Genomic DNA, 23,162 nt, shown 5'->3' on the forward strand with positions numbered 1-23,162 from the left:
CTCCCTCGGCCAATAAAGCGAGATGAACACCGCAACCCCAGTGTCGGTCACGACTGGACCTAATGGTCGGGGTCCCTTTACCTTATACAGCTGATAGGCAAAGAGCGTATCAACTTCCTTCGGTGATGCAGGAAATATACTTGGCTAGTGGTCAGCAGCAGTCAACTCTGGAACTCTCTGCCCACTGAATTTTGTTGAGCATGGTCTCTGATGGTATTCAGATGCCAACTCAATCATGGCTTTTGACGTAGGCTTTTGGGTATTGTTACTGATACTTATTCATATGTCCATAGTAGAGGCTTTGCTTATGATGACACTATGATATTTATGTATGGATATAAAATTTTATTGACTTTTGCTGTTACCGCTCTGCGATCTTTGGATGAAGGCAGGGGTATAAATGGCTTAAATCTAAATAAAAAATAAATTTCAAAGACATGCCACAGGGTGGGGCAGGGGACGCCCAGAACATATTGCGGGGGAGGTATATGGTCCACAGGTTAGATACCTCTAGTTGAAATAAAGAAACTAGTCATGTTAATAAGTAGTAATTTACGTATTTGATTCCCAGTAAATCCGCATCACTTCTAACAAGAGATAGCAAAATACACAGGCTGCGTTCTCAAGCAGCTGTAAACCAAGAAACTTGGTGTAATAAACCACACTGTGCCTGAACTGTGCGCAAGCAGGAAACAAGCCAGGAAAGTGATAGCTTAGGGTTACATTTGAACTCAGGTATGTGGTTTGCTGCTCCCTAAACAGGCTGTGATCCGTAGCCCAGTCGTAAGTCATGGTTTGCTGTTTACATACAGATCATGGCCTGTTTTAGAGAGAAACAAGCCACAGTTTTGGGTTGGAACCTAGCACTTACTGTATTTTTCGCCCCATAGGACACACCAGCCCATAGGACGCACCTAGTTTTTTGGGGGGGAAATAAAGAAAAAAATTATCCCCCCCCCGGTGCGGGGCTGGGGTGGGGGAAGCCCGAGCTTTCCCCGACCCCAGCCCCCAGAACAGGCTGCTATCCGCAAGCCGTGGGAGAACTTCGCGCGGCTCTCCCATGGCTAGCAGAGGGCTGCGTGAAGCCCAAAGCTTGGGGTGTGCTGAGCTCAGCGCGCCCCAAGCTTCTGGGTGCTGGCAAGCTCTCCGCTAGCCGTGGGAGAGCTGCGTCTCCCACGGCTAGCGGATAGTTTCCTGAAGCCCGGAGAGCGAGAGGGGTGGGTGCGCACCGACCCCCCTCGCTCTCCAGGCTTCAGCGAAAGCCTGCATTCGCCCCATAGGACGCACACACATTTCCCCTTCATTTTTGGAGGGGGGGAGTGCGTCCTATAGGGCGAAAAATACGGTAAGTCATCTTCTTGCTAGTTTGTTTATGCAGAGTAGGGATGTTCATTTGCTTGCACAAACAATGCAGCTTTTGCACAGTATAGTTTATTAAACCAAGCTTCTTGGCTTACCTTTTATGCGTGAATGCAACTATAGGATTTTATACAAGTGAAGCTTGATGCTCTAAGGACTCCTAGAAATTAATGCAAAACATTAGCCTTGAGTATTTTTTAAATGCAGTAGTCTTGGGGTAGGTCTAACTCAGGCTTCCTCAACCTCGGCCCTTCAGATGTTTTTGGCCTACAACTCCCATGATCCCTAGCTAGCAGGACCAGTGGTCAGGGATGATGAGAATTGTAGTTTCAAAACATCTGGAGGGCCAAGGTTGAGGAAGCCTGGTCTAATTCATACTGCCTGACCTCTGTATCAGTGAAAGGGCATGTAACCATGTATATCTGGGCCCAAAGTCACATGGTGGTGTTCCGCAGCTGAAGCTAAGCAGATCCAAACCAGTTTGCAAGCTGCCTGGGTGGAAGGACACCTGGAAACCATATATAAATATGTTCTGAGTTCCACAGAAGAAGAGTCAGATATAAGTATAGTAAGTGTTGCACTGAAAGCGTTGTCAAAACATTAACACACATCTGTCTTTATACTGTAGGGATTTCTTAACTAAAAACCAGGCATTGCTTCAGGATCTGTCAGAGACAAATGAGGAGGCTTTCCCATTGGTAGAAGTGTTAAATACTCTGTTTTTCTTGCCAATCCGACGACTTCATAATTACGCTAGAACTTTACTAAAGCTTGCTACGTGTTTTGAAGTGGTAAGTTGTTGGATAAGAAAGTTTCACTAAACAGGAGACATTTTGTGTTTGTTTTTTGGATCTCATTGCTAACATAATCATTCCAGGTGGTGTAATATTTTTAATCAGTTCAAAAAAAACTAAGCGGTTTATTCTTCATTGTATTAGTGTTCTTTTTAGTTACTTAAATATTATTCATAATGTTCAATCACAGGAGAAGTTGTTTCAGTTGATTTAAATATAACATTTTCAGAAACTGCAATTACTGTAACAAAATATTGCAATAGGTCTCTGGAAGCAAGTGTCAATTGCTAACCTTGTTTTGTTTGTTCCTTCTCTGTAGGCATCTCCAGAATACCAGAGCCTCCAGGATGCCAGTTCTTGTTATGAAACCCTTGCTGTCCATCTTAGCAGGAAAAGGAAAGAAGCTGAATACACGCTGGGCTTCTGGAAGACCTTTCCTGGCAAAATGACAGTACGTGGGCATTGCTGTAGTCTCTGCTAGCACAACTCTTTCCACTGTAGGATTCCATTTTCCCCACAGTGATGTCACCATAGTTTTTCTTCCCTTCCCTTCCCCTCTCTTCATGGCTGTGGTGCTTCCAATTTCAGAAAGTATTGTATTTAGCAAATAATCCTAATTTCCCGTTACGGCTGAGATGCATGTAAATTCCATCTGTGCTGAGTGCGCACTACTGTTAATGACACAGGGGTGATAATAGGCATAGTAGACCTAATTTGTGTGCCTGCCTCACTCCTCAATTATAGGATTCCTTGAGGAAACCCGAACGGCGACTAATCTGTGAGAGCAGCAATCGGGGACTGTCACTGCAGCATGCTGGGAGATTCTCAGTAAACTGGTTCATCCTCTTTAACGATGCCTTGGTCCATGCTCAGGTAAGCGCATACTGGGGATCAGAGCTGAATTGTTCCCGTTATACCTGAATGGATGGGGCACCTCACAGTAAAAGGATATTTTCAGAGTTCTGTAGCAGTCACATCTCTCCCCATGCTCTTCAGAAGAACACACACAAAGACGACCTGAGGTCCATATGGGTTGTCGCTAGGTCTAGTCAGTGGCGAAGGAAGGGGGCAGGTTACCCTGGGTGCCAGCCTGGGGGGGTGACATCACCGCGGGCAGGCACCTCCCCCTTGGGACACTCGCACGGGCGACGTACCACGCCCCTGGGTGCCACACCCCCACAGGCGACGTGCCACGCCCCCGCCGTCCCGGGTACCGAAGCCCCTTCCTCCGTGACTGGGTCTCGTATGGATGACAAGAGCCTTGGATACCAAGCCTGTTCTGTCTTCCGTGCAATGTAGATCACTCCCCACCTCTCTCTATTGGGGTTCCGAAACACAATTCAGAATTGGGTCTATAATAATAATAATTTATTACGGCCATAGGCCCATACAGATAAAAACAAGACATAAATAACAGCTTGTGCACGTGGGAACAAACAGCCGCTAAAACACTACTATAACAATAAAATACTATAAGATGGAATGGCATACTACGCCTTAATTAGCTTGTGGTGCTCCTTGGCAACGCTTTTGGGTAAGGACAGCGACCAGGAACCTAGCCACTTTCAGGGTCGTGTGGGTATCATTATCCTGCAAGATTTGGGCAAGGTGGAATTTTGGTGGGGTACCCTCTAGTTTCTGTATGATTGATCCCAACAAATTTGCCCGTGGCACCTTGAATAAGGGGCAAGTGAACATAATGTGCTGAAGCGACTCCGGCGTCTCCTTATCACATTCGCACATGGCGGAGGCTTGGCCCTTTGAGAATCTATGTCTCAGGACATTGGAGGGGAAAACGTTAAACCTCGCTTTGGTGAAGGCCAGCCTATGGGCAACAGTCGAAAGAGAGGAGAGGTATGATGGAACGCGGTAAGTTAAAGTGATACCAATGTTCTGGGGCGAACAAACACCTCCCCCCAGCATATAATTTCGCTGTAAATCGATGTCATCCAGTCTTTGGCAGATCAGTCTTTGAGCAGTGATTTGATCTAGTTTTAGGGAATCTAAGGGAGAGATTCCATAGCTCAGGAGTTTGGCATGAATTCTACTAGTCCAAAGGCTGGAGAATTCATCTCGCCATAAGCATTGGACAAGGTAATGGTCTGGTAATCTATGCCACAATGATAACCAATAATTGAAGACTTGCTTCCACAGGCAAGTTTCTAAGGATGCGATCTTCAATTCTAGTCGCATGGCTGCGTTGCTTACGCACGGGGGGAGCATTAGGAGCCGACGTAGGAATTGGTTTTGCAGAGTCTCAAGAGGAGCAAGGTCTGTCATCACGGCCCAGAGCGGGGCAGCATAAGCAAGCACGGGTACCACTTTTGCCTTGAACACCTTTAGGGCCGAGGGAACATGCAAAGCTCCATCCGAAAAGAAAAATCGGAGGAGCGCATATGACAGAGTTTTGGCCTTGTTAAGGAGGTGTTGAATTTGTGCTTTCCACCCCAAATTATACTGGAAAATAACTCCTAGGTATTGAAATTTTAGGACTTGCTCTATTTTTGTTCCACCAAGCTTCCATTCGTATAATCTCCGACTTCTGGCGAAAATCAGAATCTTAGATTTAACATGGTTGATGGTTAATTGGTTGAGTTGACAATACGTGGCAAAGATCTTCAGAGCTCTGGTTAGTCCAACACGTGTATAAGATAGAATTACCGCGTCATCCGCATATAAAAGGAGTGGGCAGCGGTAATCCGCTAGTCTAGGCGCATGTGTACTTGGAGATGCGTTGACTAGGGGTGCTCGCATGTCGCTGATGAATAGATTGAATAGGCAGGGAGCCAATATACATCCTTGGCGCACTCCCTTGTTTATTGGTATCGAATTTGTGAGGTCGCCCGCAGGAGTAAGTCTCACTCTGGCAAGGGTACCTTCATGGAGCTGACTAATAAGCCATAAGAGTCTTCTATCAATGCCCTGTTTCGCAAGTTTCTCCCAAAGAATATTTCTAGGAACGCTGTCAAAGGCTGCCTTAAGATCTAAGAAGGCAGCACACAGGTAGCCCCGGGAAGGGGAGGAGTACTTCCGTGCCAGATGGTAAAGAACTATTGCATGATCAGTTGTAGAGCGTTTAATTCTGAACCCTGCTTGTTCGTGGCCAATCTGGTTAGTCTCATCTACCCATCGCAAAAGTTTCGTCAACAAAAAGCTGGCATAAATTTTCCCTATGACCGAAAGGAGGCTGATGTTACGGTAATTTTCCGGCTCCATTGGAGAACCTTTTTTGTGAATTGGTACTATAATGGCCTCCTTCCATATTTTGGGGATGAGACCAGAAGCGTTGATTGTGTCGAAGGTTTTGGCCAAGATGCCAGCCCACCATTTTGGGTGTAGTTTGATGGCTTCAGCAGGGATCAGGTCGGGCCCTGGGGCTTTGCCCGATTTCAGCTGGGCTATTAGCTTGGCTATTTCGTCAGGATCGGTGGGAGGCCAAATAGGTAGGTGGGAAAACAGATGCATCAGATGGTCGGAGGGAGCATCTGCCTGTGAGAAACATTTCTTCAGGAACAATTCCCATGTCGGTGCAGGGATGACTGCCCTTGGGTATTTCCTCACCCTTCTGTTAATCAGAGACCAGAATTCCCTGGATCTATGTGATTTTGAAGCAGTAATCAAGGCCTGCCAGCGATTATGTTGCCACTCACGTTTGGCAATTTTCTGCGTGCGTTTGTAAACTTGCTTGGCTTGTGCATAACTAGCTGGCAGAGTAGATGCATCGGAGGTCTTATATACATTATATATAGCACGAAGGCGCTGTCTTGCTTCTTTGCACTGGGAGTTATACCAGGGGGCACCGTGAGTATACTCGTTTCGATTTAATATTTTGGGTGGTAACCTGAAGAAGGACGTAAGATCAGTCGTATGATGGTGGAAGCGTTTCAACACTATGCTATGCTCGTCTGAGGCAGAGCCTATGTAGGGATGGGGCCCGAGGATTTCTTTTTGAAAGAATTCCTGATACCTTTGAGCCTGGGTCTCAGACCATTTGATTCCTCTTACTTGGAGAGATACGTTGGTTACCATCTGGGTCGCATGTCTATAGGCCTCTGACTGCCAATTCAGGGAAAGCTTGGCTACAAGGGGAAGATGATCACTAGATTGTACATTCTCGATCTTAAAGGAGGAAATACACTTAAGTAGATCACTGGAGACCAGCAGGTAATCGAGGACGCTGTTTGATTTAACACTCAGGTGAGTGAAATCCCCTGGAATATCAGGGAGGCATGTGCCATTTAGGGGGACCAGATTTAAACGGATGGCCATTTGGTAGAGGAATACTCCAGCCTCATTAACTCGTTGGTCTTTAGAAGTTCTCCTCATGATATGTTCCAGATCATAATTATCAAGGTTTGGGGTAACCCACCATTTGGCTTTGGTCAGCGAGTCCCAATTTGCTGCTGTACAGGCATTAAAATCGCCACCTATTATGGCCGGGGTGTTAGGAAACTTGACATAGCATGAGAGCAAATGCTCTTCTAGCGAGCCCCATTTAGAGCCCAGTTCAGAGGAAGAACCCCCGGGTGGCAAGTAAACATTTGTAACTAGAAGTGAGATCTTTTCCCCCACAATCAGCCCGGTAAGGGCGTAAGGAGGCAAGGCCTGTACTAGAGTAAATTTAGAATGTAAGTTGAGGGAGATGCCTATTATTAGGCCCCCTTTAGGGCGGCCTCCTTTCAGGGAGGGGCAGGCAGGGAGTTCTAGAAGCTCAAAGCCATTTAGGGCAATTCTCTCTACTTCCCACGTTTCTTGGAACAAGATGATATGAAACAGGTTAATATACTCCAAGAATTCTGGGTCAAGTTTTTCCCCCCTCCAGCCCGCAATGTTCCAGCTGAGGACTGATAGGGGGGAGTTCCTGTTGTAACCAATTCGCTGTCATTTCAGGGAGGGATGTGAGTCCTTTGGAGGCAAGGCAGACCCCACGAAAAAGTCAGTTATTTTACTTTGCATGGCAGGCACCTGCTGAAGGTACCTGGTCTTGAAGTTGGTAGTGAGGTATTCTGACTGGGGCGACAGAACGGGTCTCCCGCTGGCTAACCCAAGGGCGGACACTTCAGTGGGAAACTCCACAGGATTTGCTGAGACTGCCCCACCGCAAGGTCTAAAGGTCGCCGATGAAACCATTTGGTTTATATGTCCGGTCGGGTCTTCAATCAAATCCAGGCCATTTTTTGAAGTAGTTGGGACACTCCCCTGACCTGATGCTGGCAAAGGTACAGGGGATGTTCGGCGTACTGGTACCGTTTGTATGTCGGGTCTATGCCGCTCAGGGGAGTATGAGGACTCCAGTTCCGGCATTGATGGATTAGATGGTAAGGAGTTGTTTTGGTGGAAGGAACTCTGAGATACACTCCTCAGCGGGGGACTCTTGGAGGGCGAGTCAAAATTTATCAAGAGTTGGGATGAGGGGCCAGCTTGAGAGGCAAAACCTGGGTCTGCCGAGCGTCGGTGGGTTTTGCCCACAAGTGGGGGAGGCATGGGTTTAGGAGCAGGACTAAGGTATGGAAGACTTCCTGCTTCCTTAAAACACGACTCCGAAAAGCTGGCAGAGTTATCCTGAAAAGTGGGCAGGACTTTTCCGTTCTTCTGGACATGTATGAGCTGATGATTAAGTACTTCTAGTCTATCAATTATTTCTTGTTGTTCTCTCGGTGGAAGGTCGCCAAAGGTGGCTAAAAGCTCTCTTTCCTCCGGCGGGGTCAGAGAATTACTTGCGCCAGTGGGTTCCTTTAGAGCTCGTGGGGACGTAGGGTGAGTCCAGTTTCGGTGCGGATGGATATCCTCCGGGAGAGGAGGCTCGATGTCCCGAGGTACTCCCGACCTCTCCGACAGAGTCCACTCCGTACCGTGACCGGCGAGTAGGAGGGGGTGGATCATGCTATCCATAAAAACTCTTGTTGGGATGATACCGTACCTTGCCAAGAGTGGTTTCTGCCTGATGATAGCTGAAGGGATCCTTGGAGAGTAAAACGCAAGTATCACTTTCTGTTGCCCGAGGTGCTGGTTCAAAGGTAATACTGCAATGAGGTCGCATTGTGAGATTTCTATGTTTAGGAGATTGCTTAGGTGCTTTTTAACCCCACTCAGAGTAAGCCACCTTGGTGACCCTGCCCCGATGTTTAGGCAGATTTTCTTAGGTTGCAGGGACAATGCTTGATGTTTCAGTGCAGGATTTGGTTTATATTTAGGGATCACACTTCTTTTTTTGGTAGAAGGCAAGGACCTCTGGCACTTCAATTCCCCCGTATCTACAGTTGGTTTAAACTTTGACCAGAAGTTATCCATTTTCTGTTCGAGGTTACATAACTGGGAGGCTAGCACATCAATCTTCTTGAATATGCAATTAAGGGTTCTGACCACAAGATGGAGATGTTCATGTTGATCTTGTCTTGCGCAGTCCTCAGTTCCAGCGTCCTGCACCACCCTCAATGGGACACTCCCTCTTCCTCCAAGCTTGCCGTCCGCAGTTTTAGTCTGAGGTAAAAATAAATCCTCTGGTGTTGACGTTGTTTCTGGAGACATTAGAGGGTAGAAACGGTTCTGAGTTTTCACCCTATAGCAGAGTTCAATGGGGTCACTCCGTTTGTCAGACACGGGGGGGTCGATTTTTAATTGTTTGGCTCTTGGGGAGGGCAGAGCCTCGTCACAATCCCTTAGGCGTTTGCCTTGGCCCATCGTTACGAGTCTTTAAAAATAGCAGTGCTTAAAAAAAAATAATAAAAGGTAGTAAAAATAGAAATACAACTGGACGTGAGCTGGCGGAAAACCAGTAAGTCGAAGGCTGCGTCCAAGGCTGCCGGAGAATGCAATTATCTGCTCATTAAAGCTGATTTACGATGCAGACTTTACAGTTATTAGCAATGTGAACTCCTGGCATGGGCTCCAACACCCTAATACAATCTTCAGCAAAAACTTGAAAGGCTGGGAGCCACAGCACAAATTTTAGGGAGGATTCGGAATGAACTCCGGCAAGTGCGTCTTACCTCGTCGCCATCTTGAAAACGCCCCCTCTTAAAACAAGCCACCACCTCATTAGTGCCATTGATATTGCCGGCATTAGGTTTTGGAACATTATGTTTTGGGTCTTTGAACAGCATTGCCTCTCACTTGCAAAAAAATGTTGAAAGACAAAAAATTGTGTACAGTTTCTCCCGGTCTTCTGGAGAGACTGGAAAATATCTTCCATCGCTAGCATACAGCAGCACTATCATTTGCTGCCCCTTAAACAAACAGTAGGAACAGGGTATCCTATGCACTAAGCTCTGGTTCATAGAGCCCGTTATTTGGCATAAATATGGTTGCAGCTTTGGAAGCTGTGCAATTTGAACATATCAAATTGGGGGTGGTTGGGAACTCGTTAAGAGATATAGCAGTTGCATTTCAGCAGTGTGGCTTGACGTCATTCTGTTTCCAAAGGGGAAGAAACACTGAAGAAGGAACACCCACAAAGAGTGAATCTAATCCTAATAGGAAGGTTGATGCTTTTCCTCTTTTGCTTTTCTTTGCAGTTTTCAACTCATCATATTTTTTCCTTGTCCACATTGTGGGTAGAACCTGTTTCAGAAGAGTCTGGTAATATGTAAGTATGTCAAGGCCATCCCTCAAATAGAAATTATTTTGTTGCTGTTGTCGATGAATGAGTTTTTCTTTTGAAACGTCTTGGGTACTCCAGGCCTTTTGTGCTCTGTCTCTGAAGTGATACTCGACTTGCATCCCTTAAAGGCAGTGGTGGGGAACCTTGTAGCCTGTCCAGCTGCTTTTTGACTCCAACTCCCATCAGTCTCAGCCAGCCAATGGCCAGGGATGATGTTCATCATAATCCAGGAGCAGCTGGAAGGACCACAGGTTCTCCACTCCCACAATAATGCGATCATCATGCTTGTGGTTAGTCAGATAAAGTTATCACAGGTGTACATGTTGCTCATTTTAAGCATGTATTTGACGCACAGCGTAAATTAATAATGCAGAGTTTCAAAGAATAAAAGCTTTACTGAGTTAAAATAAACTTCTTCATAAACAACATGGTTCCAAACAGTTTGACTGAGATTACATACTGCTCCCAACTGAAGCAGACAGACACTCACTGACATCTTACAGAGAGCACAAAAGAGAAACTGGCTACGAAGTCACACGCCAGAGTGACTCAACAGTTAGCAGTTAGGCCAGAATAACTTTAGTAGGCCCAAATGATTGTGCAGTCCCAGCACTTCCTAGCCTTTGCTGCTTCTGCTCTCATGTGTCTTTGTCACATGACACCGCCCCAAAGACCTAGAGAGCAGAAGTATAAACATGAAAAATTAACTTATTCAGTATTGGCTGGACATTAAGTCTTGTAAATGCAGATATGATGAAATCATCCAAACCAGTGCAGTCTGATTTGTATTATTATTATTATTATTATTATTATTATTATTATTATTTATTTATCATCATCATCATCATCATCATTTTTTATTTATTAATTGCCTTCTAGATTACCATCTCAAGTCATTTTACATATAAGATAATTAAAAACAAAAACATTAAACAGTCAATACATTTTAAACTAGACTAAACCCCTAAGAAATATTCCAATGTCACTTTTGTAAGGAAGAATGCCGTGGCATTTCTTGTGTTTAGACAGGTAAGAATATTTATGCAATGTGATATTGGAGCAGAATTCAGCTTTCCACAACCTTTTTTCTTAGCTTGAAGCAGGCTTTCTAGTCCATATGGATGTGAGTACAGTCGTACCTTGTTTTGCAGCCGGGATCCGTTCCGGAGCCCCGGCCTCTAGCTGAAAAAGACGCAGGGCAAAGCGCCATGTCTGCGCACACATGTAGAGTGGTTTGTGCTTCTGCGCATGCGCAAGCGGCAAACCTGGAAATAACCCGTTCCGGTACTTCCAGGTTTGCCGTGGACATTCACCAGAATGGACTCTAGACAAGGCAGACGTTCTCAGAGGTATTACTGTGTAGGCTTGGCAGCTTGGTAATTTCTTATGAAACAAAAGGATGGCTGAATAAATCTAGTGGTTTGAGGATTTGGCATGGGTAAAGTAAAAGATGCCAGATAAGCATAAATACTTTACTTTACTTGCATAACTTGGAACTTCTTCATTTTTATTTTGGTACAGAGTATAGTCTTCCTTATAATCACTAGTGATAAGAGACTGAAATAGGATGGAAGGTGTTAGATTACGTGGCACTTTACTGTTGCAAATGGAGATTCTCCATTTCTCATGAATTTAGGGAAAGGGGGAACATTGCTTTAAGCCAGAGGCTAGAAGGAAAAGGACAGAAAGTAGAATTTGACTCTGCCCCTTTGCTTTGATATTAATTTTTGCCTGTGCTAGCTACAGTTGTCTGTTCAATTAATTTTCTTTTCTTTTCTTATGTTCTTTTTACATGAACCTTTTCGGTTTTTTGGTCTTCGTACTAGGAATGGTTTGAGAGTCACTACACCAGAAGAACAGTTCATCCTTGTTTCATCAACACCACAGGAAAAGGTAGGCAGGCACAGAGACTGCATTCTCTCCTCCCCTGTTTGCACCACTTGCCAGTCGGTTAACAGCAGGAACATAGGAAGCTGCCTTATACCGATTCAAACCATTGGTCCGTTTAACTCTATTGTGTACACTGACCAGCAGCATTTCTTAGGGCTCCAGTCAGCATACATCCCTAGTCCTGTTTGGAGATGCCAGAGATTATATATAGTGCATGAATTGTGGTCTTCCTCCATTACTTCCCCACAAGGAATGTGGGCTTGGCTTACTTGTGAGAGCCATCTTAAGTGCCTTAGCTACTTTGAACACAGAGTACCGTATTTTTCGCTCTATAGGACGCACTTTTCCCCCTCCAAAAATTAAGGGGAAATGTGTGTGCGTCCTATGGAGCGAATGCAGGCTGCACGGCTAAGCCCAAAGCCAGAACAGGGAGACGGAGCGCTGCGGAGCGCTCCGTCTCGCTGTTCTAGCTTGGGGATGGCTGCGCGCGAAGGAAGGCTGTTCCCAAGCCAGAACAGTGAGACGGAGGGCTCCATCTTGCTCTTCTAGCTTGGGGACAGCTGCGTGCAAAACCTCTGCAGGGCAGCGGGGCGCTGCGCTCCAAAGACTTCAGGGATCTTTGAGGCTGGCGGTGGGGGAAAGCAGCGCTTTCCTCCGCCACCAGCCCCACAAGCTCGGGTGAGTGCACCTTGAATGCACCTTCTTTTCCTGTTCTCCCCCTCCTATGGTCCAGTGCGTCCTATAGAGCGAAAAATACGGTACTTTGTAAGCTTATTTTCTATGCTTATTTCACTCTGTAAGCTAAGGGAAATCAACGTGCGATGACCCTGCTTGCACAGCATGGCAAACCATAGTTAATGGTATACCGCAAACATGACTATCTGGGTTGTTCTCCTCCTTGCTGGTTGCATGTGGATGAAACAAGCCACAATTTAGTGTTGCATCCAAATCAGAGATGGTGGTTCATTTTGCAACACAGTCTGTAAGCCGAGGTTTGTTCTTGGCTGATCATAGTTTGTTGGGAGTGAAATCATCCATGGATCAAATGTAACGCTAAGACAGGAATTGTGGTCTGTTTCCTGTCTGTGCAAATGGGAGGAGCAAAACTAACATTGTTTGCTCGTAGACGGTAGCCCATGGTATAGAAGACATGCAAGTATGGTCCACATTGCTGTAGCTGAGTATGTAGTATCTTGGTTTAGAAGGAGACTTGGACGAGATCACTGGTTTTCAAATAGTGACTTGTGATCCAGAGTTGGCCCAAAGATAGTTCATGCCAGTGCATTCATTGCCAATTATTATTTTAAAATTTAAGTTTAGTTTGTTGTTAAGTGACGTAGAGAATGATGACCATAAAATGGTGGTGTATTAAAAACTCACCCTTTGTTCCAAGCAGAAGGTAAATGGGGCCCCAAGTCTGAAAAGGTTAAGATTGCTGGAGCAGATGAACTTTTGCAGTTCCGTGATATTAGTCATTTATTGATTCTGTGGCACCAATAAGTCTTATCAGACTAACTCCAAGAGATTCCTTCAGTACAGTAGTACCTCAGGTTAAGTACTTAATTCGTTCCGGAGGTCTGTACTTAACCTGAAACTGTTCTTAACCTGAAGCACCACTTTAGCTAATGGGGCCTCCTGCTGCCGCCGCGCCACCAGAACACAATTTCTGTTCTCATCCTGAAGCAAAGTTCTTAACCTGAAGCACTATTTCTGGGTTAGCGGAGTCTGTAACCTGAAGCGTATGTAACCTGAAGCGTATCTAACCCGAGGTACCACTGTATTCCCATAAAAGTAGTTACGAATAGAGAGGAGGAACACAAAGGGTAGGCAAAACCTTGAATACTTTTGCTGTAATTGTTTCAGACTAAATGGCTGAGAGCGATAAGCCAAGCAGTGGATCAGGCCTTAAAAGGGACGACTGACTTGCCTCCTTATGGAGTTAGCGGGAACATTCAGAGGCAAGAGCCCCCTATCTCACGGAGTGCCAAATACACCTTTTACAAAGATCCTCGGCTTAAGGACGCCACTTACAATGGTCGATGGCTTTCTGGGAAACCACACGGCAGGTGAAACTGGTCAAATGTTCTTATGTACATGTTCGCTAGTTAAGAGGCTGTCCTGTTTACTTAAAACCAAGCAGAAAAGCACCAATAATAATAGGCAAAAAAAGAGAGAGTTTTTCACTAATTGCATGGAAAATGTCCTGACTTCTGTTGTTACAGCATCGCTTGCATTTGGTGAAAATTGCTGCTAAAAACACGCCTCACGAGGAAGGATTTTTTCTTTAACATGTTGGACTTGCAATAACTCATTTCAAGCACCTGAAGTTTTCCCCTGTTCTCTTCTTTTACATTTTCTTCTCTTTCTTTTTGCTTAAAGCTAGGTAACAAGTGAAAAGAGGCATGTTAAAAGTATTTAAATCAGAATAAAGCAGAGTACAATAAATGAAAAGCCGCCTACTCTATGACCACTTAACCCTGAGCTCTAAAACCTAGCCAGAAAAAATGCAGTAGTCCTTTGAATGATGTAATGGTCTTGCATAAAACGTGTTATGCTAATTCAAATGAGGAACTGGTCTTAATTATGGCACTCTGTATATTTCAGGGGAGTTTTGAAATGGGCAGATGGAAGAATGTATTCTGGCATGTTCAGAAGTGGCCTGGAAGATGGGTAGGTACAAAGAGTTAAACCAAATTTGGGGTTGGAGAAAGAGAAGTCTAATTATTACTTAAAATTGTCTTACTACCAGCAAGATGTTAGATAACCTCCCTTTGGCTGATGGATTTATTTAGCTGTCAAAATAGTTTTTAGGAGTTTTGTGAAACTAACTTAAGTTGTCACATCATATATTGGGTTATATCCAATGTTGATCTTACTCATAGCAGAACCATTGAAATGTAGTGGGCATGACTAACTTATATCCATTAATTTCAATGGATCTGCTCAAAGTGCAACTTGGGTTCAACCCATGCTTACCTGGGAGTAAGTCTCAGGTACTCAGGGTTTCATTTTAATCACTGTAACAAGCAGCTTGCAATGTAAAATTAAACCCTCTCCTTCACCCCCCATGTGCTTTTTTTCTGTTCAAACACCTTGCCAGATTTGTGTGCATGTTAGAAATCTGGATGGTGCTAAAATAAAAGTACGTCCATACAGTGCTTGTGCAACTGTTGCAGTATAGGAATCCTTTGCAGCTGAAGCTCCTGAACATGAAAGATTGGAGCTGTGCACTCCTGGGCGGGGGGATGGGGTTGGGTTTGAGTCATCCATGGTGTTAAACTAAAGAATTCTGTTATGTAGTAGTGTACTTTTTTAAACAGTGTATTAGGGATTTGCCTGTAAGACACTTTCCTAAAACTTCTACAGTGGTGCCCCGCAAGACGAATGCCTCGCAAGACGGAAAACTCGCTAGACGAAAGAGTTTTCCGTTTTGGAGGTGCTTCGCAAAACGAATCTCCTATGGGCTTGCTTCGCAAGACGACAATGTCTTGCGAGTTCCTGCTGGTTTTTTCCCTCCCCCCCTTTTTCTAAGCCGCTAAGCCGCTTATCAGCTGATCCGATAAGCCGCTAAAAGCCACTAATAGCGCTAATCCACTAATCCGTCAATGGGCTTGCTTCGCAAGACGAAAAAACCGCTAGACGAAGAGAATCACAGAACGGATTCTTTTCGTCTTGCGAGGCACCACTGTATGTAGTAGTGTACTTTTTTAAACAGTGTATTAGGGATTTGTCTGTAAGACACTTTCCTAAAACTTCTATTTAGCCTTCTATTTGACAGGTGAAAATACCAGTGCTGTTTCTCAAGTGATTTTCATCACTTTACCTTCAATTCAAAATTTGTATGAAATTCTGGAGAGCTAAACTTGTTCTCTCATGAAGTCAGTGCAGTGTCAAAAATAAAGCAGTCACAGTTTGAACCGCATGCTAGGAATTGTTGGCTGAATTTGTTACACGTGCTTAAATTTATATAGCTACCACTTCAGATATACACGTATAGAAAAGTAATATATAGGTGTTTTATAATTGCATATCATATAATTCATTAACCGTTACTCCTTTACACATAATTCACAGATACATAGTACATTTTTAGTATTATTCAATACAGTGGACGCTCAGGTTGCGAACGTGATCCGTGTGGGAGGCACGTTTGCAACCCACAGTGCCGTGTCTGCGTACGCGCGGGTTTGCAATTCGGCGCTTCTGTGCATGCACAAAGCGCAATTTAACACTTCTGTGCATGCGCGAGCTCCGAAACCCAGAAGTAACCCGTTCCGGTACTTCTTGGTTCGGCGCGGTGCACAACCCAAAAACACGCAACCTGAAGCGTCTGTAACCCAAGGTATGGCTGTACATGTTTACTCAGAAGTAAATCTTACAGTGTTCAATGGGTCCTACTGCCAAGTAGATGTGTATGGGATTGCTGCTCTTCATGTTATATTCTTGTTTTCTAGTTGCTCAGGACTGTTATTGTTTTCAAATTGGCAGGTATGGTGAATACAAAATACCAAGCAAAATACTGAACAAGAGTGACCGCTATGTTGGATATTGGAAGGAGGGCAAAATGTGTGGACAAGGCATCTACAGGTAGTATACAAAACAACATGAGTATTGTTTTAAAGGTCATCGTGTGTGGTCCAAAAGAGCAGCATTTAACCCACAATGCACTTCAAAGGGCCACTTAACACACACACAAACCATTTATTTCTATGCAAAACTTTTCCAGGTACGAACAGCATGAAACCCCTATGAAGATCACCATGTGTGGCAGTTTTCACTCACGAACACATTTCATTGTGTGAACACCTCCTGGGAAGTTGCATTTTGCCTTGTGTCCCTGCAGTGAAATATACATGTGCCCATGTTGCTTCACACGACAATCTGTGCATAGATGTGATACCATATCTGTTCATGCTCTTTTTGCACAGAACTACATAATCCACAATACGACACATCTCCATTCCCCCCCCCCCTCTCCTGAAACTCATCACTGGAAATAATTGTCCTGTTTTTACATTCCTGCTAAAAATGTTGTTTTCTGTGTGCAGAGGGGGAGAGAGATAACACTCTTTTATTTCAGCTATGCCACTGGAGAAGTGTATGAAGGGAGCTTTCAGGATAACATGCGTCATGGGCATGGTCTCCTGCGCAGTGGGAAACTGACATCTACCTCTCCCAGTATGTTCATTGGCCAGTGGGTGATGGATAAGAAGACTGGATATGGAGTATTTGACGATATCACAAGGTAAATAGATTCTGAGCATTCTAAAAACTTATGCTAAGTAGTTGCTAATCCCTCTAGTTTACTTGAATAAAATCACTAACAAGATGACATGGAATGCAATCTAAAACTTGTATGTCAGCAATCAATCACCTGCCTTTGTTTAACTCATGAGCTATTGCTTTAACTCATGAGCTATTGCTGCAATCTGCTCCGATTGTATATTTTATCTTTATGAGTGCTGTTTTTATTGTGTTATGTTATGTGAGCTGGTCTTTGACCGTAATAAATTATCTCAATTATCTCTCACCTGCCTTTGAACTTACTAATTTATTTTTTAGCTCAGCATTCATGTTTCATAAACCTTAATATAAGTCCTCTTTGGAAATACTGAAAAGTGCGATAACATACATTTAAAAATAATAATGGCAAACTTATGAAAATGATACATAAACTGCAGTTAAGATGTACACTAGTTTGTGCCCTCCCCCCAACCCCATTATAGAGCTCTGATATGACCCTATTAATTGCCGAAAAGGCTTCTCAACTGGTAGGGCAGTATGTCTGTTGTTTAGTTGTCAGAGTGTCATAGAACAGGAGATGGTATGGTGAGCCTTATTTTTTAAAATTTAGGTTGCTTTGGCCCTTAATCCCTTCTTGTCTCTTCAGGGGAGAAAAATATATGGGAATGTGGCAAGATGACCTTGGCCAGGGCAATGGTGTTGTGGTTACACAGTTTGGACTGTATTATGAAGGAGCCTTTAGCAGCAATAAAATGATGGTGAGTACTGTACAAACCAGTGTCTTATGGTTGAAGGAGCAGCCCCTAACCTTACTCTGTTTTTTGGTGCTCAACGTATAAAAATAAAAATTCACTCCCTTTTTTCAAAGTAGCGTTTATGCCAGATTGGATCCAGACTACCTGTGAGTGGTTCCTCTCTTGGGGTGCTCCCAATGGCAGAAGAGCAGAGGAGGCAATTTTTGCTAGTTACCCCTCCTCTTCCTGCAACCCCCTATACCCCAATGAAAATCTGCTCTGGAGGGTTGGGGGACTGAGGAGGACAGTGCAGAAGGAAAAAGGAATAGGTGAAAATTGCCTTCTTCCTTCCTCCACCTTTTTCCATCGTGAGTCTCCACTGGATCTCTGCCCTTCCCAATAAGGACAAGTTTGGATCTAGCACATTGACTGTTCTGTATCTTTGTGTTACGGCTACTGTAAAAATATACATTTTCCTGCATTTCCCCCCCGTAATACTACTCTGTGTTTATGCGAACTATTCAGAACAGAGCTTGTAATGATTGTGATATTGTTTTATGCAGGGGACTGGTGTCTTGCTTTCGGAAGATGACACAGTTTATGAAGGAGAGTTTTCAGATAATTGGACTCTTAATGGAAAGGTTGGTAAATCATATTTTGGGGGATTGCTTTTTTTGAATAGAGCAGTTTTTCAAAAGGAGTGATTTCATTCTTTTTTTACTCTCTTCCCTCCCCTCCATCCCTTCTTCAAAGGGAAGACTGACTTTGCCAAATGGAGACACTATTGAAGGTATTTTCAGTGGCGAGTGGGGATCTGGGATAAAGATTGCTGGAACCTACTTCAAACCCAGTTTGTACGATCATGAGAAGGACCGACCCAAAACCCTGTGAGTGAATGGGAGATGGCTTCTGTTTAGACTGTATCGTGTCTTTGTCTGTAGCTAGCCATGGTACCTGAGCCCTAGCACTGATTTGAATGCAAAGTAGGTTGCAGATCACAGCCTGTATTGCTTGTTTGCCCAGCTCTAGTTGTTTATTTCCAGCTCCTCTGCTTGGTCAGGCAATGGGGAAGAGTACAGCGTCATTGCCAAGTCCTCATGCGGATTTCAGATTTGAGCAGAACACTACAGGTTTTGTCTGTGGTGCTTGGAAGACCATGGGGTCAAGAGATACAATGCTTGTTCTTTAGAAAAGGCTAAAAGTGGTGAAAATTCTGTAAGTCATATGATATCTGAGCAGCTGGTGACCAATGTGATGAAAGTGAAAATGTAGCAGCTGTATTTTCAGAGCCGAATTGGTCACTGGCACTTAAAGAGTGAGGGCCTCTACCATTACACCGGCAGTAGAAATAGAGGTTCCTATAAACAGAATGTGGGACACAGGTGGCGCTGTGGTCTAAACCACTGAGCCTCTTGGGCTTGCTGATCGGAAGGTCGGTGGTTCAAATCCCCGCGACAGGGTGAGCTCCCATTTCTTGGTCCCAGCTCCTGCCCACGTAGCAGTTCAAAAGCACACCAAAAAGTGCAAGTACAGTGGTACCTCTGGTTACGTACTTTGCATAGGCAAACTCGGCCCACCAGATGTTTTGGGACCAAAACTCCCATTATCCCTAGCTAACAGGACAAGTGGTCAGGGATTATGGGAATTGTAGTCCCAAAATAGCTGGAGGGCCAAGTTTGGCCATGCCTGCCACAAAGGGTGCAGCAGGCTATCCGGAGGATGCCGGCAGGCAAAGAGATGTACAGTGGTACCTCTGGTTACGTACTTAATTTGTTCTGGAGGTCCGTTCTTAACCTGAAACTATTCTTCACCTGAAGCACCACTTTAGCTAATGGGGCCTCCCGCCGCCCGCACGATTTCTGTTCTCATCCTGAAGCAAAGTTCTTAACCAAGGTACTATTTCTGAGTTAGTGGAGTCTGTAACCGGAAGCGTATGTAACCCGAGGTACCATTGTCGGCAAATAGGTACCGCTCCGGCAGGAAGCTAAACAGCATTTCCGTGCCCTGCTCTGGTTTCGGTGTTCCGTTGCGCCAAAAGTGGCTTAGTCATACTGGCCACATGACCTGGGAAAACTGTCTGCAGACAAACTCCAGCTCCCTCGGCCTGTAAAGCGAGATGAGCACGGCAACTCCAGAGTCGTCCACGACTGAACTTAACTTTACATATATATATATATATATATATATATATATATATATATATATATATATACACACACACACACACACACACACACACACACACATAAACAGAACTGGAAATGCATCTGTGCGGTGGTTGGACTGCACAGCCCATTTTGATTCATAATGGATGTTTTCAGGCATTTTTATAAGTCATCAGAGAGATGCTGTTGGGGAATAGGTGCCTGTCAGACTTGTGCAACAGTACAGGACTGTCATCTCTGAAGAGCACTGGTGTGGCTGTCAGTTTTAAGTCATACAGTACCCATTATACAAAGCTGTGGTTGTTTTTAAATTGTTAAACAAAATGAATTTCTATTTTATATTTATGGACAGCATAAGGCTCAATTTCTCCCCGCCCCACCCGCTTTGGCTTTTATTTATGATGCTGTTAATTACTTTTGACATCACTGATGCCCAAATCTGACTGTGAATCAGGCTTCCCTGCCAAACTTAACAAACTTCTTAGGGAGCTGCTTTTTACCTCACTAGGGGGTCTATGAATAAATGTATGCAGGTGCCTCTGAAGCGAGGATTGTTGGCTGTCTTAAGTTCAGAATTTATTGCTTGATTTTTTTCCCTAAGAAATAGTTAATGCTGCTCACTTGTCTAATGCAGCACAGAGAGAATCAGATTCTATGCTTTTAAGCAAAGGCCTTGAAGTTACCATAAGTTATCATTAAAATAATGCTTCTGGTCTTAATCCCACAATCCTTTGATCCTTACCACTTCATCTTTTCAGCTTGGGCACTATTAACTGTCCTGGTTATTGATATAATAAATAACAATTCATTTATGAATCATCTCCCATGAAACGCCCCCAAGTGATTGACAATAAAAACCATTTCAGCAATTGTCAGACAGCCCAACATTAGCTAATGTGTCTTATTAATTAACAGCAAGCTTGAGATGTTGAAGAGTGGGGGGAATGTTTCTGCCCTGCACCACCCCATAATGCTCTAGATCTGCATGCTCTTAGGAGAAATTGCTGATCCACACCTCTCTTAAGGCGTTTCATTGAGAATTGTGATTCTTGTGGTTAAAATGTCCCCAGGCGGAAGCTTGGAAACCTTGCTGTTCCTGCTGATGAAAAATGGAAGGCGGTGTTTGAGGAATGCTGGCATCAGCTAGGCTGTGAGCAACCAGGCCAAGGGGACAGGTGGAAAGCTTGGGATAACATTGCTGTTGCCCTGACAACCAATCGGCGTCAACACAAAGACAGGTTAGTGGTGAGGGACACTTGTTCTTCAAGAAACAGCAGAAAAAAATATCAAGTGAAGTTCGGCCATCATTTTAAATTCACATTAAGATTTTTTAAAACAGCTTACTGGAAGTTTGCTATGGATATATATTGTAATATATGTAGTTTCACAGCATTTGTGTACGTTAAAAAAGTGTACATGTAAAAAAATTGCCATTTTGTGTGTGGAAACTTCAGCAATTCTAGTGTTTTATGAATCTATTAAGTACTGACAGAATGTTAGTGTGGTGACAAGAGCCTTTAGTTAGCATAGTTGATCACATACTGCCCAGGATTATTTTTAAATTAGTAAATTATAGGAAAAAATTCTTAAGAGAGAAAACGGATGTAAAAAAAGGAGGAAATGTTTCAGAGCAGATATGAAGGTTTTCAGCAGGTTAGAACAAATGGCTAGAAAGAGCTATTCCAATTGGCAAGAATTAAGGCTTGCCGATCGAAAGGTCGTCGGTTCGAATCCCCGCGGCGGGGTGCGCTCCCGTTGTTCGGTCCCAGCGCCTGCCAACCTAGCAGTTCGAAAGCACCCTCAGGTGCAAGTAGATAAATAGGGACCGCTTACTAGCGGGAAGGTAAACGGCGTTTCCGTGTGCGGCTCTGGCTCGCCAGAGCAGCGATGTCACGCTGGCCACGTGACCCGGAAGTGTCTCCGGACAGCGCTGGCCCCCGGCCTCTTGAGTGAGATGGGCGCACAACCCCAGAGTCTGTCAAGACTGGCCCGTACGGGCAGGGGTACCTTTACCTTTACCTTAAGTGCAAGTACATTATACAGTGGCATACTTTAAATAGGGAAGGGTGATATCCACATGAGCAGCCCTGTGACAGAAGCAGAAAAGTATTATTGTTGTACACTTAAGAAAATCTGTACCTTGTGGGATATTAGGAAACAATAGTGTAGTTATTGGAGAGAGAGGAAGGAATGAGTGTGGCAAATGTAATGGGTCCTGTAATATTAAGATGACAGAAAGAGCTAGTATAATTTATTTATCTCTGGTTTTCAGGATTTGTAATTACTTCTCTTTTCTCATGTGTGTTTTTAGGCTTACTTATTATTTAGCTCTTTACAGTTGGTTGGTTTGTAGCTACTTGACCCATGTGTGTTTCCTATATAGCTTATAACTATATTGCTTCCATTGTTGCAGCCCAGAACTGTTAAGTAGATCTCATGCGCAAACGTTGGAGAGCTTGGAGTTCATTCCAAAACACGTTGGTGCCTTCACACTCGAAAAATACGACAACATTAAGAAATATCTCATAAAGGTATTGTGACTGTTGTTAAATAAGTTCTTATCTATAAGCTGGGATACAAGCAGGGAACACACTGTGTTCAGTAAATGGGACCTGCATGCATTCCTACTATAAAGTGAGGATTTTTTCCACAAATAATAAATTTGTAAGAGCACTATTTCCAGTTCTTCTCCCAGGTCTGCTATAAACTCCTACAGATTGCAGTCTTTGGTATAATTTCCAGATGATACTAGAGCAGAGGTCAGCAAACTTTTTCAGCAGGGGGCCGGTCCACTGTCCCTCAGACCTTGTGAGGGGCCGGACTGTATTTTAAAGAAAAATAATGAAAAAATTCCTATGCCCTCAAATAACCCAGAGATGCATTTTAAATAAAAGCACACATTATATGCATGTAAAAACACCAGGTAGGCCCCACAAATAATCCAGAGATGCATTTTAAATAAAAAGACACATTCTACTCATATAAAAACACGCTGACCTTCTGCGGGCCAGATTTAGAAGGAGATTGGGCCGGATCCGGCCCCCCGGCCTTAGTTTGCCTACCCATGTACTAGACTAGAGCATTGATATTGTAATAATAATAATAATAAAATAAATTTTATTTATACCCCGCCCTCCCCAGCTAAGGCCGGGCTCAGGGCAGCTAACAAGCAATAATAAAAACAAGTTGAATGAATACAACTTAAAAACAAGATTAAAATACATTAAAACATTGAAACATTAAAATGCAGCCTCATCACAGGAGGAGAAAGGGAAAAAGAGGGCGAGGGAATCAAATTGACGCCAAGCCAAAGCTCAGGCGGAACAACTCTGTCTTACAGGCCCTGCAGAAAGAAATCAGATCCTGTAGGGCCCTG

At 44.1% G+C, this 23,162-nt stretch overlaps 1 protein-coding gene across 3 annotated transcripts in view; it reads left to right on the forward strand.

Moving 5' to 3' along the window:
- The window catches only part of ALS2 (alsin Rho guanine nucleotide exchange factor ALS2), a 64,693-nt gene that overhangs the window by 31,190 nt on the left and 10,341 nt on the right, over nt 1-23,162 (forward strand). For all 3 annotated transcript variants that reach the window (XM_082242342.1, XM_082242344.1, XM_082242343.1), the window contains exons 13-26: nt 1,988-2,150; nt 2,473-2,604; nt 2,898-3,026; nt 9,668-9,738; nt 11,580-11,646; nt 13,507-13,709; nt 14,248-14,313; nt 16,132-16,230; nt 16,724-16,888; nt 17,534-17,645; nt 18,185-18,262; nt 18,375-18,508; nt 20,857-21,024; nt 22,200-22,317. In XM_082242342.1, coding sequence (XP_082098468.1) covers nt 1,988-2,150; nt 2,473-2,604; nt 2,898-3,026; nt 9,668-9,738; nt 11,580-11,646; nt 13,507-13,709; nt 14,248-14,313; nt 16,132-16,230; nt 16,724-16,888; nt 17,534-17,645; nt 18,185-18,262; nt 18,375-18,508; nt 20,857-21,024; nt 22,200-22,317 — 1,705 coding nt within the window. The remainder of the gene's footprint in view (nt 1-1,987; nt 2,151-2,472; nt 2,605-2,897; nt 3,027-9,667; nt 9,739-11,579; nt 11,647-13,506; nt 13,710-14,247; nt 14,314-16,131; nt 16,231-16,723; nt 16,889-17,533; nt 17,646-18,184; nt 18,263-18,374; nt 18,509-20,856; nt 21,025-22,199; nt 22,318-23,162) is intronic.

The sequence above is a fragment of the Podarcis vaucheri genome (assembly GCF_965113315.1).
Source record: "Podarcis vaucheri genome assembly, contig: SUPER_1_unloc_1, whole genome shotgun sequence".
In the NCBI taxonomy this organism is placed as follows: domain Eukaryota; kingdom Metazoa; phylum Chordata; class Lepidosauria; order Squamata; family Lacertidae; genus Podarcis; species Podarcis vaucheri.